Source organism: Lissotriton helveticus, chromosome 5_2 (assembly GCF_964261635.1).
Source record: "Lissotriton helveticus chromosome 5_2, aLisHel1.1, whole genome shotgun sequence".
NCBI lineage: Eukaryota > Metazoa > Chordata > Amphibia > Caudata > Salamandridae > Lissotriton > Lissotriton helveticus.
Window position 1 is genome coordinate 8800444 of NC_136066.1, and position 14147 is coordinate 8814590.

The 14147-nt window shown below is 44.9% G+C and overlaps 1 protein-coding gene across 1 annotated transcript in view; it reads left to right on the plus strand.

Annotated features, from left to right (window-relative positions):
* Positions 1-14147, plus strand: part of CFAP157 (cilia and flagella associated protein 157) — a 511692-nt gene that overhangs the window by 25163 nt on the left and 472382 nt on the right. Inside the window, exon 2 of the mRNA XM_078646650.1 lies at positions 10720-10991. Within this exon, the coding sequence (XP_078502776.1) occupies positions 10720-10991 (272 nt within the window). The remainder of the gene's footprint in view (positions 1-10719; positions 10992-14147) is intronic.

Sequence of the window (14147 nt, forward strand, 5' to 3'; positions counted from 1 at the left end):
GTTCCACCGGGACACTTTTACCTGGATTGAACTGGCAACATATCATACAGGTACGGACTTTCTGCTTGGCTGCAGCTCGTAAATGCTTGTTGAACCAAATGTTCTGGATACTGTCTAACATGGCTTTTTCTCCTAAATGTGCAGGACTATGTGCGGTATTAATAATGACTTGAACCATAGAGTCGGGGAGAAACCATGTGGCTTTTCCCTTCGTCAACCATCCTTGATCAGTCTGGACCCCTCCTTGTTCAGACCATTTCTTGATTTCATTAGGAGTAGCATGTGACTGTATGTCTATGACATCTTGTGTAGGGTCCTTAACTGTCATACAAGTAGTCTGATCTGGAGTGTGTGTCAGTGTTATGTTAACTGGAACGTCTGGAGTCTGAGCTGTGAGCTTGGCTGTTCGATCTGCTAGATCGTTACCTTGGGAAATGATGTCAGTGACCTTTGTATGTGCCTTGCACTTCATGATAGCGATAGCTGTCGGTAAATGTATTGCATCTAACAGAGCTTGAATGAGGAGACCATGCTGAATCTTGGTTCCATGAGAAGTCATAAAACCTCTTTCTTGCCAGAGCACTCCAAAGTCGTGTACGACTCCGAATGCATAACGTGAATCTGTATATATGTTTACTTTCATGTTCTTGGCACGTATGCAGGCTTGGGTCAGAGCGACTAGCTCTGCTGCTTGAGCAGACAAGGTGTCAATACGGTGTGTCTCTATAACTTCAGTCTCAGTAGTCACTGCATACGCGGCTACTAGTTCTCCTGTACTTGTTCTCATACATGAACCATCCACATAAAGTGTCAGGTCGGGATCAGGTAATGGAATATCTGTCAAGTCTTGTCTTGGCTTTGTCATGGTGTTAACAACTTCCACACAGTCATGTGTGGCAGGATTTGAAGTAACTGACGGTAACAGTGTAGCAGGATTCAGAACGTTGCAGCGTCTGATTTCTATGTGTGGCTGGAACAGTGTCAATTCATAACCTGTTAAACGTGCAATAGTCAAGTGCTGAGTCTGTGTTCGGTTTAAAAGAACTTCCACGGAGTGTGGAACTTGTACTGTCAGGGAGTGTCCTAATACTATGGAATCACTTTGTCTGATAGCTAGTGCTGTGGCTGCAACTGACTTGAGGCACGCAGGCAGAGCCTGGGCTACTGGATCTAATGTGCTAGAAAAATAAGCACAGGGCTTGTATTGTCCTGCTTGATCTTGTGTGAGAACAGATAATGCAGTACCATCACGTTCTGTGACAAAAAGTGTAAAAGGCTTACTGTAGTTCGGTGTAGCTAGAACAGGTGCTTGGCATAAAGCTTTCTTTAACTCATTAAAAGCAAGTGTATGTTCGGATGTCCAAGGGAGGACAGTCGATACAGCTGCCTCCTGTGTCGTTAACTGTATCAGTGGCTTGGCTAGAAATGCATACTGAGGAATCCATTGTCTGCAATAAGAAGTGAGGCCGATAAAAGCTCGTACCTCCTTCTGGGTCTTGGGCTGAGGAAGACTCGCTATTAACTGGATACGGTCAGGTGGCAACTGCCTACCCCTCTTGGACAGTAAGTGTCCTAAGTATACCACTTGCTGGACACAGAATTGAAGCTTCGAAGGGGACACCTTGTGCCCCATCTCGGCCAGAAAATACAGGACTTTAAGTGACGCACGTTCGCAGTCACGTTCAGAACGGGCTGTGATCAGTAGATCATCGACATACTGGAGCAGGGCAGTGTCAGTTGGCATGTGAATATTGTCTAGTTGTCTCTTGAGTGCTTGACTGTAAATACTAGGACTTTCTGTGAAACCTTGGGGAGCTCGTGTAAATTTATAGCTCCTTCCATTTAAACAAAATCCGAAAAGGTACTGACTGTCTGGATGAATGGGAACACTGAAAAATGCGTTCTTGAGGTCGATAACAGTAAAGAACGTGGCTTCAGAATCAATGGCTGTCAATAGGAATGAAATATCTGGGACTACTGGGTACTGAGGTATGATACATTTATTAAGTTCTCGAAGGTCAATCACTAATCGATAAACTGGAGGTGCATTTGGATCAGTACGTTTCATGACTGGAATGATAGGAGAATTACATACATTGGAGTCAGTTTCTACAACCACTCCTTGAGCAATGAGCTCGTCAATAATTTTGGATAAGGCTGCTACAGCCTCAGGTGGCAGTCTGTACTGTCTGATTCGTGGCAAAACTATACCTTGTTTCAGAGTCACACGATGGGGTGTGATGTGCATACATCCTACATCAGTTGGACCTTGCGCCCATAAATGCTGCGGGACATTCAGTAATCTTGGATCAAAATCTCGCAATACATAGTGACCTTTAAAGTCGCGTAAAAACAATCGGACTCCTTCTGGGGAACAGCATATAATTGCACCTAATTCTTTTAATGTCTTGATGCCTAACAAATTTTCTGGACAAGACTTCGTAAGTAACAAATCAGTAGTTCGGGACAATGGACCTACTTCTAGAGAAACTGGTTTCGAAATCTCGTTAACAATTGGCTTTCCTGAAAATCCAAGGGAAACATTTCTTGAGCCTGAGAGCGGAGCCCCTGGAACCTCGTCATGACTGATTGTAGTCCTACTTGCCCCTGTATCAATCAGAAACTTTCTGTCTTTCCCTAATACTTGACTGTGTACATAGGGACCCTCTTGATCTACAGGTATCTCGATGAGAGGCAAGCCTACCTCCCTCTCTAGGCTGTTTCATGAATACTGTTGGTACTCTGGATACTCGGACTGTGCATACTGGTACATCTGCTGTGTAACATGCTGTGTTGCAGCTATAGGCTGCGGTACTGTAACTGTCTGTTGTGCATTCTGTGGTGACTGAGAAGTCTGTGTAACTTGTTCTTGTCTAGGCGGACGTGGTCTTTCTTTAGTCTTACCAGTAGCTATGTTGTGTTTCAGAACTGCACACTCGTTTATAAAATGACCTGGCTGTTTACAATAATTGCAAGTCCCTTTAACAGGAGCTGCAGGATGACTGGCTTGATTCGTACCCCTCTTCTGACTGTCTTGAGGAACAGATTGTGCAACTAATACTTTCATTTTCGTGTCTTTCATACGTCTCCTTTCGTGTTCTTGCTCTTCCCTGATTCTGTTCTGGTGGTACTGGAGCATCTGTAACATTTGGGACGGAGTATTAGCTTGCCAGGTACTTTCGACTTTCAATACTCGGTTTTTAACTTGTGGACTTGAATTCTCGACTAGTTTAGTAACAAAAAGATGAGGGTATGACTCGCTACTTGTTTTCAAACCACTGTTAATAATAAAACATTTCTCGAATCTAGAATAAAAATCACTAGTATCTTCGTCTTGTTTCTGTTTACAGGCTGAGATAGCATCCCAGTCTTCCTTTTTCGTGGCTAGTAATCTTGGCAAAACTTGTATCAATAACTCAGGTAATTCTTTACATTTATCTCCTAGACCGGTACCTGGTACACGTGTTTTGTCTTCAGCTTCTAGAGCTGTCCAATCTATCTTTTTCTCTCCCACCTCCCATTCTTTTTCTTTGAGTTTTTCATATATGCCCGCAGGCAACAGGACCTTTAACATTTTAATTATATCTGGATACGTGTATTCTCCCATACGGAGCATGTCTTTTAATTCACGGTGGAACCCTGCTGGATCTTTATCGTGACAGGGAATTAACTTCTTCATCTCTAAGAGTTCCATCTTTGTAATAGGGGTGTAAACAAATACTCGTTCTAGATCGCCACCCGCTGTCCTAACTGGGTGGACTTCTCGTAATAGATGCTGTCTTTCTATATAGAATGGTTTATTTTCTGGAGGTGAGGCATGAACAAAATGCGGGTTCAGGAACGTTCGGTATTTGTGGCGCTGTTCTAGAATGATACTAATCAAATCGGTACCTAGACCTCTCCATCTATACTGGAGTAATTCGTTTAATACATCATGTAACGGACCTGGATCGGAATGTTGACCCTCATACAGAGTGATGAGGTGCTGGATCATATACATACCCACCAGTCGCTGCTCGGCTGGGGGCAGTTTCAGAAACGATTGTGCCACTATTTCATCTGGAAAAGTGGTAGAATCAGTAGTCCATCGGACCGCTGATCGGGCTAGTTCTTGTTCATGCATGGTACTAAGCTCACTATAGCCTATTCGTGATTTCAGAATTTTATCGGTAGCTTGGAATACTTGTTCTAGAGAACACTGTTCTGGTACTCGAGAAGGAACAGTTTTCTTGTAGTCTAGACGTGAATGTCGGTCGGAAAGTCTAGTTCTACCTACATACGCTATTCTGGAAGGATTCTCGTCGTCTACCTCTTCAGTAGAAGAGTCATTTTCTTTCTCAGTTGCTTGTGTTGCTTCTCGTTTCTCGTGTAACTTTATTATTTCTTTACGGATTTTCTTGTACATACTCTCTATACTACCTAGTGTCTTGTGTCTTCCCTCGGCTATATGGTCACTCCACCTGGTCAGGACTTTCATTTCTTCTGAATCTTTTCCTGGATAATCTTGTTCTCTTATTAAACAGTTAATTAGAAACTTTAAAATCATGAGCTGAATCTCGACTTTTCTTTGGACCATGGTGTCGCCAATACTTTCTGGATCTCTTCCTGTACGGATGAAATGATATATTCTGTCTAGATAACTTTTCATATTCGGCAGGGTGTCCAAATACTCGGTCACCCGTCTTACACGCAATGAATACAAGACCATATCATCATCGCCTGGGACTGGATCATAACGGCATTCGGTAAGTGCTCGCTTGATATCTGCAACTGACTGAAATTTGGGTGTACGCTGTAACGCTAGCTCATGTAGCGTCATACGTCTGTGTTGAGGCGGGGTACGAGGAGAACCTCCCCCCGCGGCTCCTAAACTGGTATCGTCGGTGGGTACTGTACGGGCTGGGAGAGTGACTGATGTAGCGGGTACATGTACTGTAGGCTGGATCGGGGGTGCCGTAACAGGTGTTGTAACGGGTGCCCCGGTGGCTGGATAAACAGGAATTACATTATTTACGGGAGCTGGCGGAACAGGATTCGCATATTCTGGGACCGTGTCGTCCAGATAGGACGAGAGAAAAATATCAGCTGCGGTCGGTTTGTGACGTAGCTTAATCGGAACTAATGGTGGCGGGAAATTACTGGATGCCTCCGGGGTTGCCTTTGGCAAGCCCTCGGCAAGAAGAGGATACATACCCTTAATAAGGGCAGTTCTCTGTCTGTCTGACTGTTCGGCTTTAACTCGTTCACCTATTTCGATTAATTCCCTTTCTTGGGCTTTCTCTGTGGATTCTCTACTTAATTCTGCTTTTCTGATTTCTTTTTCGGTCCTTTTATGAGATTCTTTGCGCCATAACTCGATGGCATCTTTCTGTGACTGTCTGGCTTTCTTTTTCCATAATGCTTCTTCTACTCGCATGATGCACTCGGCATCCCATGTGCCTGATACAGGCCATCTATATTTCTCTTCGAGATCTTTAGTATAATCTGACCATAAGTCTAGATATATTATGGCACTTAAGCCATGCTTATGATACATAAAATGACCTGGACTGTCCCTAGGCGGGACAGGGACTGCTTCCTCGAGCAGCCCTTTTCTAGTTTTTAACTGACGTAACTTAGAGAACAGAGGCATGATTTAGTCTGGAATCTAGACACAATACAATACACGATAAACACAATAATGACTGCATTCATACCACAACATTGAAAACACATTGAAATAACATTTAAAATAACAGTTCGAACAGAATATTACCTGGAATACTTGAGAACAGAACACATGAATTTCTCGAGAACGGAACTTACTAGAATTACTAGATGCACTGCTGAAACAGTACGAAACATACCGGTCCCATAAAGAGACACGTCAGGACCCGCATCCACCTAGGTGGACACTTCGTGTTGGATTTGCGTACCCAAACCCACGGACCAGAGACAAATGAATTGACCCTGTCTAGATACTACCCCAGCAACGGTACTCACCGGGCAGCAAGAACGGAAGGCCTCGGACTGGACTGGACTGCTACGACGACGGACTACGAACTTCGGACTTCAGTTACAGGTGGGCCTCCGGATACCTCGGACCTTGAACTCTCGGCTTGGGCTCTGGTCGGGACTCGCCGCGTTCCTCCACCGCCTCGTCTGGATGCTGGACCGCAACCTCCGTCTCCTCCGTGGACCTGAGGGATACTTGAAGCAGAAATATCTGCCGCTGCGCAGGATGGTTCCGTCACGGCTGCAGAGGGTCAGGGGGCTTGCGTGGCTTCGCCGGCGCGTGGGGAAAGGGCAAGTCCCTGTTCGGGCGCCATTATGTGGTAAATAAATAATTAAATACCGGTTCTATTTTTCAGAATAATCAATAAACGGGTAGCTCAATAAATAAGAGTCAAGATTCGAGGTAGCTGGAGTTTGCAGGTTTTAATAAAGCATAAGGGACAGGAACAGGACAACCTGCACGGGGATAGGATGGCAGCTGCCGGGGGCAGGATCTGGAATGGCTAGAGCAACTTTAATAACAGTGCATAACATATATATACTAAAACAATTGCATTACATTCAATATAGTAGGCGTAGCAGTAGGTGTGGTTTGTAGCAGTCGCGAAAGATAAGGCAGAAAGTAGGTGTAACAAGAGGCGTATACATAGACATGTGATGTAAACGTAACAGAAGTGTCATAAATGGGCCGGAAACATGGAGGGGGCTACCTGAGGAGCCGGGACCTCTAACCTAGTGGTGCGCGCAAACGGACAATGACGTGTTACCAGGAGGAACTGGGGGCTATGACTTCTGCGCTAGAAGAGGAGACTAAAGTCTGCGGAGTCAGAGCGACATGTACCTAAAACCTATCTGGTATCTGATGTTTAGAGAACATGTTGATAGAATCCAAAAGTTATCAGGGCAAAGGCTACTTGACACTAAGGCTGGTGCATACATTATTCTACATGTATTGCGTGTGCGAGGAATATTCTATGAATATTAATACAGTATTTCTCTTGCATGGAGACAGAAAGGCTAGACTATGACTGAAACTATTGATGCGATTCCGTAGCTTAGGAATGCAGAGAAGGAGGGCTGGACTGATAACTAGAAGCATAACATACTCTTGGCAGACTGGGAGGCAGAGCCAGGCCGAGCCGGGCACTGTGAGGCAGGAAATAAGCGAAGGGTCAGGGATGCAGGTGGGGGCTGTATCGCTCCTCGGAGAGGGTTCAGGAGACAGGAGCTGAATCTGAGTCCGGGCCCTTTGGAGGCCTAGAAACGGGAACTTTATTCTGAATTAACGTGCACACTGTGAAACGTGGCAACATAGGTTTACATAGGCCTAATACTCGTAGCTTTCACGAGAACTGGAAACTAGCATACTAGAGTTGGACACAACTAGAATTGCGTCTTTAATCGATCAGAGAGGAATACATATGCATATCGATCATGCACATATAACATAGGATGGGGAACACGTAGGGACACAGAACATGGCAAAATTTTCTTTTCCACAGTTCGAGGATCGAAATAATTTCTTATTTAATATAAGGGCTAGATCTAGGTCAACATCTGGGTCTCCTAGCTTCACTGCCAGTGTTGATTCAGTTTTCTCCAGATCATCTTGTACTCCCAGCATTAACTGATTATACACTATCTTTATTTTCTTGCCCCCCTTTATTAGATAGTCAATCATAGGATTGCCAATTGATAGAGAGATCTTGGGTCTAAAAGCCGTCAAAGTTCGAACTAACTGACCATACAGGAACCAGTGATTGGGTGAGATCCCATGCTTATACTGCAACACTTCAAACCCAAGAATGTCATCCCCCACCATAATATCACCTAAGGTCCTTACTCCATGCTCTCTCCAAAACAAACAATTTCTATCCATTCCTAGATGGGGAAAAAGGCTGGAATTCCACAGGTGGAGATTTGCTTTTATCTTTGGTATATTCAAGAACTTTTGGGTCGCTTTCCAGGTACCCCACACCCCGTCCAAGATCTTATACCGGGCCCTCTTATAGTATCTACGGTCTACTTCGCACATCAATAAACCGATAGCCTTTCTCCCCAGTAATAACTCAAAAATAGATGGGGGATTCTCAATATCTCCTTGAGCAGCTGCCGGGCTGGAGTCTGGTTGGAAAAGTACGGTCATGTGTGTCAAAAGGCATGTCCAGTGATATAATCTAAGATTTGGCACCGGCCGTGGATTCCGGAACGCCTACGAGGCGGATGTTATTGCGTCGGCTCCTTGCTTCCAAATCTTCGTTTTTTATCGCGACTTCCTTCAGTATGCGCTCTATGCGGTCTACCCTCTTCTGGGATTGGGCCATCCCATCCTCGAGATCGGACGTTCGGGACTCCACCACATCCAGTCGCCTGTCGTGCACCTGGATTTTTGCCCCCAGGTCAGCCATATGTTGGTCCAGGGTATCAAAGCGAACATCTAGTGCCTTGAATCCTGCCCTCATTTCTAGGAGCAAGGGGCCTATCTGGGTGGCATCCTTCGCCGGCACATTTTGCGCCTGGTCACTTGTCGCCATGTCGCTGGGCAGTTCTCGAGTGGCGTCTGAGATTTTTCCAAATGGGAGTTGGTGCTGCTTCAGCGTTTTGCGGCCCATGCCGCGGGGGCCCCGGCGGATCTGGTAGGGAGCGGATCTTGGAGCGTTCCGGTGAAGTACCTGCAGTAGAGGATCCGCCTGTTTGTAGTGACACCCTCGAAGGGACACCAAGCGCAGTAATCGCGCAGACCAGGGCCCTTTGTCAGTGTCCACTCACGAAGACGTAGTGCATGCAAAGAGACACAATTCTTATGGCTTTATGTGCAGGGGGATTGTGTTCTGGTTTGCAGTGATCCCCTAGCACGCCGCTCAGTTGTTTCCACGGTGGTGCAAATAGGAGGTACAACCAGGGGATCCATTCTGGGAAACAATGCTCATTCAGGGCCACAAGATGGTGGAAGGAGCCCTATAATAAGCCGTCAAGGCAGAGAAGTGGAGCAAGGGGATCACGGCCCGTAGGCCTCCTCGTCATCCGGGAGTTCAGGGGGGTGGAGGCATGACTAGAAGGCTCGATGTGTTCCTGACCTCCCACTACAGCTTCCCAGGGTACCAGATCTGTAGGGCCGCCGCCCGCCAATCCGCTTCGTTTATCGGCTTGGCCGGAGTCCGCGGGTGCCGCTGTGATGGTCTCCCCCACCTGACCCCGCCCCCCTGCCACCCCGCTGCCACAGAGCGTCGTGGTGATCTCCAGGGCAGGGCCCCCCCACAGAGGCCCAGTGACGACGCGGCGCTACGGGGCACCACCCGTTGACCAGGGCTCAGCTCCGGGTGCCCCGATCCTGCACCCCCACTCACCGCACCGTCCAGCGTCAGATGGACTCCACCTCAATTTCCGCCGTCGCGGGACGAGAGCCGCATCCCCGGTTAGGCCGCGATCTTGCGTGTCGTGAGTCTGCTCTGCTGCGTCTCCGCCAAGGATATCCCCGCAGCCAGGGTCGGGTGTTGGACCGCAGCTCTCCCAGCCGGTGTGCTACCATTCCGCCAGCTTTCTGTCAAGTTTGAGCCGCATTCGCCGCCTGGGAATGTCCGGATGGGTTACGGGTATCGGGAGATTATTAGCCTAGCGCGGCCATTGCAGTTGACGGCTAAGCCACGCCCCCAACTGGGTGGATTTCTTTGACTATACCCGGAAGGCTTTAGATGGTTGGGTGCGTGGCAAGGCATTTTTATATTCGCAGCTTGATGTAAAATAAGTGTAGTTTTGAGCAGTTTCATTTGCCATTTTGGGCATTTAATAGAACCATTAATGATCTTGCTTCGAATCCCAGCATTTATTTGGCCAGACAGTTATGAATATTAATCCAGCTGTTAAAATCTAGCTTTAGTCCATGTTTGAGGGGGCAGCTGGCCAGTGTTAGCTCAGGGACTGGTACCAGACAGATTCACAGATGTATCCATACATGTACATCCATTGCACAGTATGTTGGTGTGTGTAGGGGGCCGTGCAAAGGTGCGACCTTCCCTTACACACACTTTGTAATGTGTGAGAAACTTCATAGAAAAATAGACTAAGAAGCTCAAAGGTAACTGTTATGATTTAGAGCGCACTGCAGGTAAAGGGTATCACTACTCAAACGTTAGAAATGGTGCTCTAAATGAAACCAAGTCGGTTACCACGACAAGAGAAAAGAGCTATATGAATATAACTCAAACACAATCAACTATTTCCATTGAGCACTCAAAAGTCCACAAATACTTTTTCAAGCGATGCAGTTAAGTTTTTTATTTTTCTTGATTCAGATTGTCTTCTTCATTGAATTACAGTCTTCAATATATCCATCAAATCAAAATGCAGCCAAAGTACAGCCTACAGTTGTTCATAGAAAAATAAGCAAAAATCGAGATTGTTGAAGAAAAATGCGGGTTTTTCGACTGTTTTTTCAACTAAACATCCATAGAAGAATTTTCGCTTATTTTGGTGAACATAAAAGTTTGAAACTAACATTTTAGGAGAATGTTTTGCAGAACAGATTTTATCATTCGAAAACGAGGACAAAAAGTTGACTATTTTACAACTCCGCAAAGTGCAGAAATTATGAACTGTGTGTACTAATGTGCATGTGTGTGTGTGCACACAGGTTTCAAATCAGTACCCCGAAGCTCCCTGCCCAGGATTCTCCTTCTGCAGCCCACCCATGCCAAACCTCATTTGGATCCATCTCTCCCCCCACAGGTACCAGCACAGGTGGGACGAGCTGCAGGTAAAGGAGGGCACCTTCCAGTCTCAGCTGGAGCAGGTTTCTGTCGACAAGAGGGAGATTGTGGCTTTCTTGAAGCGAACCCTGGACCAGCGTGTGGATGAGATCACAGACTTGGGTGAGAAGATGAGAGAGCTGCAGGAAGCCAAGGATACTGAGAAAGAAGCTTTTGAAGGCCAACTGGCCCACGCGAGGCATGAATTCCAGGAGACCAAGGACCAGCTGACCGCGGAGAACATGCTGCTAGGTAATAAACCACCTTCTTTAACTAGACCTTTCCTTACCACCTACTTCTCTGTCTCTAGGAAGTAGCTGATAGCCTCCTGGGCAGCTGCTGCAGCCCATACAGAGCCCAGAAGCCCCAATTACTGTAGGTCTCAGAGTATTCAACAAATGCATAGTTTGTTCCTCACTTCAACTTTTGTCACTTCCTGTTCAGTCTCATAGATGGGGAGATATTGATTCTTTGAGAGTCAGAGGGAGATTTCCACCATGGCGTGAGTCAAGGAGATGTACGATGAGCCGGTCTGGGGAAGAGATGGTCAATCAAAGAGCGTGATGGAGAGATCATTACCCACAGTGTGAGTTGGGGAGATGCTCAATCATAGAGCCAGATGAGATGTCCAGTCAGTGAGGGAGCTGAGGGAATTTTCCATCGGTGGCATGAAAAGGTGTTTAATCAAAGAGCGAGATGAGATGCTTAGTCATACATTGAGATGAGATGCTCAGTCATACATTGAGATGAGATGCTCAGTCATACAGTGAGATGAGATGCTCAGTCATACATTGAGATGAGATGCTCAGTCATACATTGAGATGAGATGCTCAGTCATACATTGAGATGAGATGCTCAGTCATACATTGAGATGAGATGCTCAGTCATACATTGAGATTAGATGCGCAGTCATACATTAAGATGAGATGCTTAGTCATACATTGAGATGAGATGCTTAGTCATACATTGAGATGAGATGCTTAGTCATACATTGAGATGAGATCCTCAGTCATACATTGAGATGAGATGCTCAGTCATACAGTGAGATGAGATGCTCAGTCATACATTGAGATGAGATGCTCAGTCATACATTGAGATGAGATGCTTAGTCATACATTGAGATGAGATCCTCAGTCATACATTGAGATGAGATGCTCAGTCATACATTGAGATGAGATGCTCAGTCATACATTGAGATTAGATGCGCAGTCATACATTAAGATGAGATGCTTAGTCATACATTGAGATGAGATGCTTAGTCATACATTGAGATGAGATGCTCAGTCATACATTGAGATGAGATGCTCAGTCATACATTGAGATGAGATGCTCAGTCATACATTGAGATGAGATGCTCAGTCATACATTGAGATGAGATGCTTAGTCATACATTGAGATGAGATCCTCAGTCATACATTGAGATGAGATGCTCAGTCATACATTGAGATGAGATGCTTAGTCATACATTGAGATGAGATCCTCAGTCATACATTGAGATGAGATGCTCAGTCATACATTGAGATGAGATGCTCAGTCATACATTGAGATTAGATGCGCAGTCATACATTAAGATGAGATGCTTAGTCATACATTGAGATGAGATGCTTAGTCATACATTGAGATGAGATGCTCAGTCATACATTGAGATGAGATGCTCAGTCATACATTGAGATGAGATGCTCAGTCATACATTGAGATGAGATGCTTAGTCATACATTGAGATGAGATGCTCAGCCATGCAGTGAGATGAGATGCTCAGTCATACATTGAGATGAGATGCTCAGTCATACATTGAGATGAGATGCTTAGTCATACATTGAGATGAGATCCTCAGTCATACATTGAGATGAGATGCTCAGTCATACATTGAGATGAGATGCTCAGTCATACATTGAGATTAGATGCTCAGTCATACATTAAGATGAGATGCTTAGTCATACATTGAGATGAGATGCTCAGTCATACATTGAGATGAGATGCTCAGTCATACAGTGAGATGAGATGCTCAGTCATACATTGAGATGAGATGCTCAGTCATACATTGAGATGAGATGCTTAGTCATACATTGAGATGAGATCCTCAGTCATACATTGAGATGAGATGCTCAGTCATACATTGAGATGAGATGCTCAGTCATACATTGAGATTAGATGCGCAGTCATACATTAAGATGAGATGCTTAGTCATACATTGAGATGAGATGCTTAGTCATACATTGAGATGAGATGCTTAGTCATACATTGAGATGAGATCCTCAGTCATACATTGAGATGAGATGCTCAGTCATAGAGTGAGATGAGATGCTCAGTCATACATTGAGATGAGATGCCCAGTCATACATTGAGATGAGATGCTTAGTCATACATTGAGATGAGATCCTCAGTCATACATTGAGATGAGATGCTCAGTCATACATTGAGATGAGATGCTCAGTCATACATTGAGATTAGATGCGCAGTCATACATTGAGATGAGATGCTTAGTCATACATTGAGATGAGATGCTTAGTCATACATTGAGATGAGATGCTCAGTCATACATTGAGATGAGATGCTCAGTCATACATTGAGATGAGATGCTCAGTCATACATTGAGATGAGATGCTCAGTCATACATTGAGATGAGATGCTTAGTCATACATTGAGATGAGATCCTCAGTCATACATTGAGATGAGATGCTCAGTCATACATTGAGATGAGATGCTCAGTCATACATTGAGATTAGATGTGCAGTCATACATTAAGATGAGATGCTTAGTCATACATTGAGATGAGATGCTTAGTCATACATTGAGATGAGATGCTCAGTCATACATTGAGATGAGATGCTCAGTCATACATTGAGATGAGATGCTTAGTCATACATTGAGATGAGATGCTCAGCCATGCAGTGAGATGAGATGCTCAGTCATACATTGAGATGAGATGCTCAGTCATACATTGAGATGAGATGCTTAGTCATACATTGAGATGAGATCCTCAGTCATACATTGAGATGAGATGCTCAGTCATACATTGAGATGAGATGCTCAGTCACACATTGAGATTAGATGCTCAGTCATACATTAAGATGAGATGCTTAGTCATACATTGAGATGAGATGCTCAGTCATACATTGAGATGAGATGCTCAGTCATACAGTGAGATGAGATGCTCAGTCATACATTGAGATGAGATGCTCAGTCATACATTGAGATGAGATGCTTAGTCATACATTGAGATGAGATCCTCAGTCATACATTGAGATGAGATGCTCAGTCATACATTGAGATGAGATGCTCAGTCATACATTGAGATTAGATGCGCAGTCATACATTAAGATGAGATGCTTAGTCATACATTGAGATGAGATGCTTAGTCATACATTGAGATGAGATGCTTAGTCATACATTGAGATGAGATCCTCA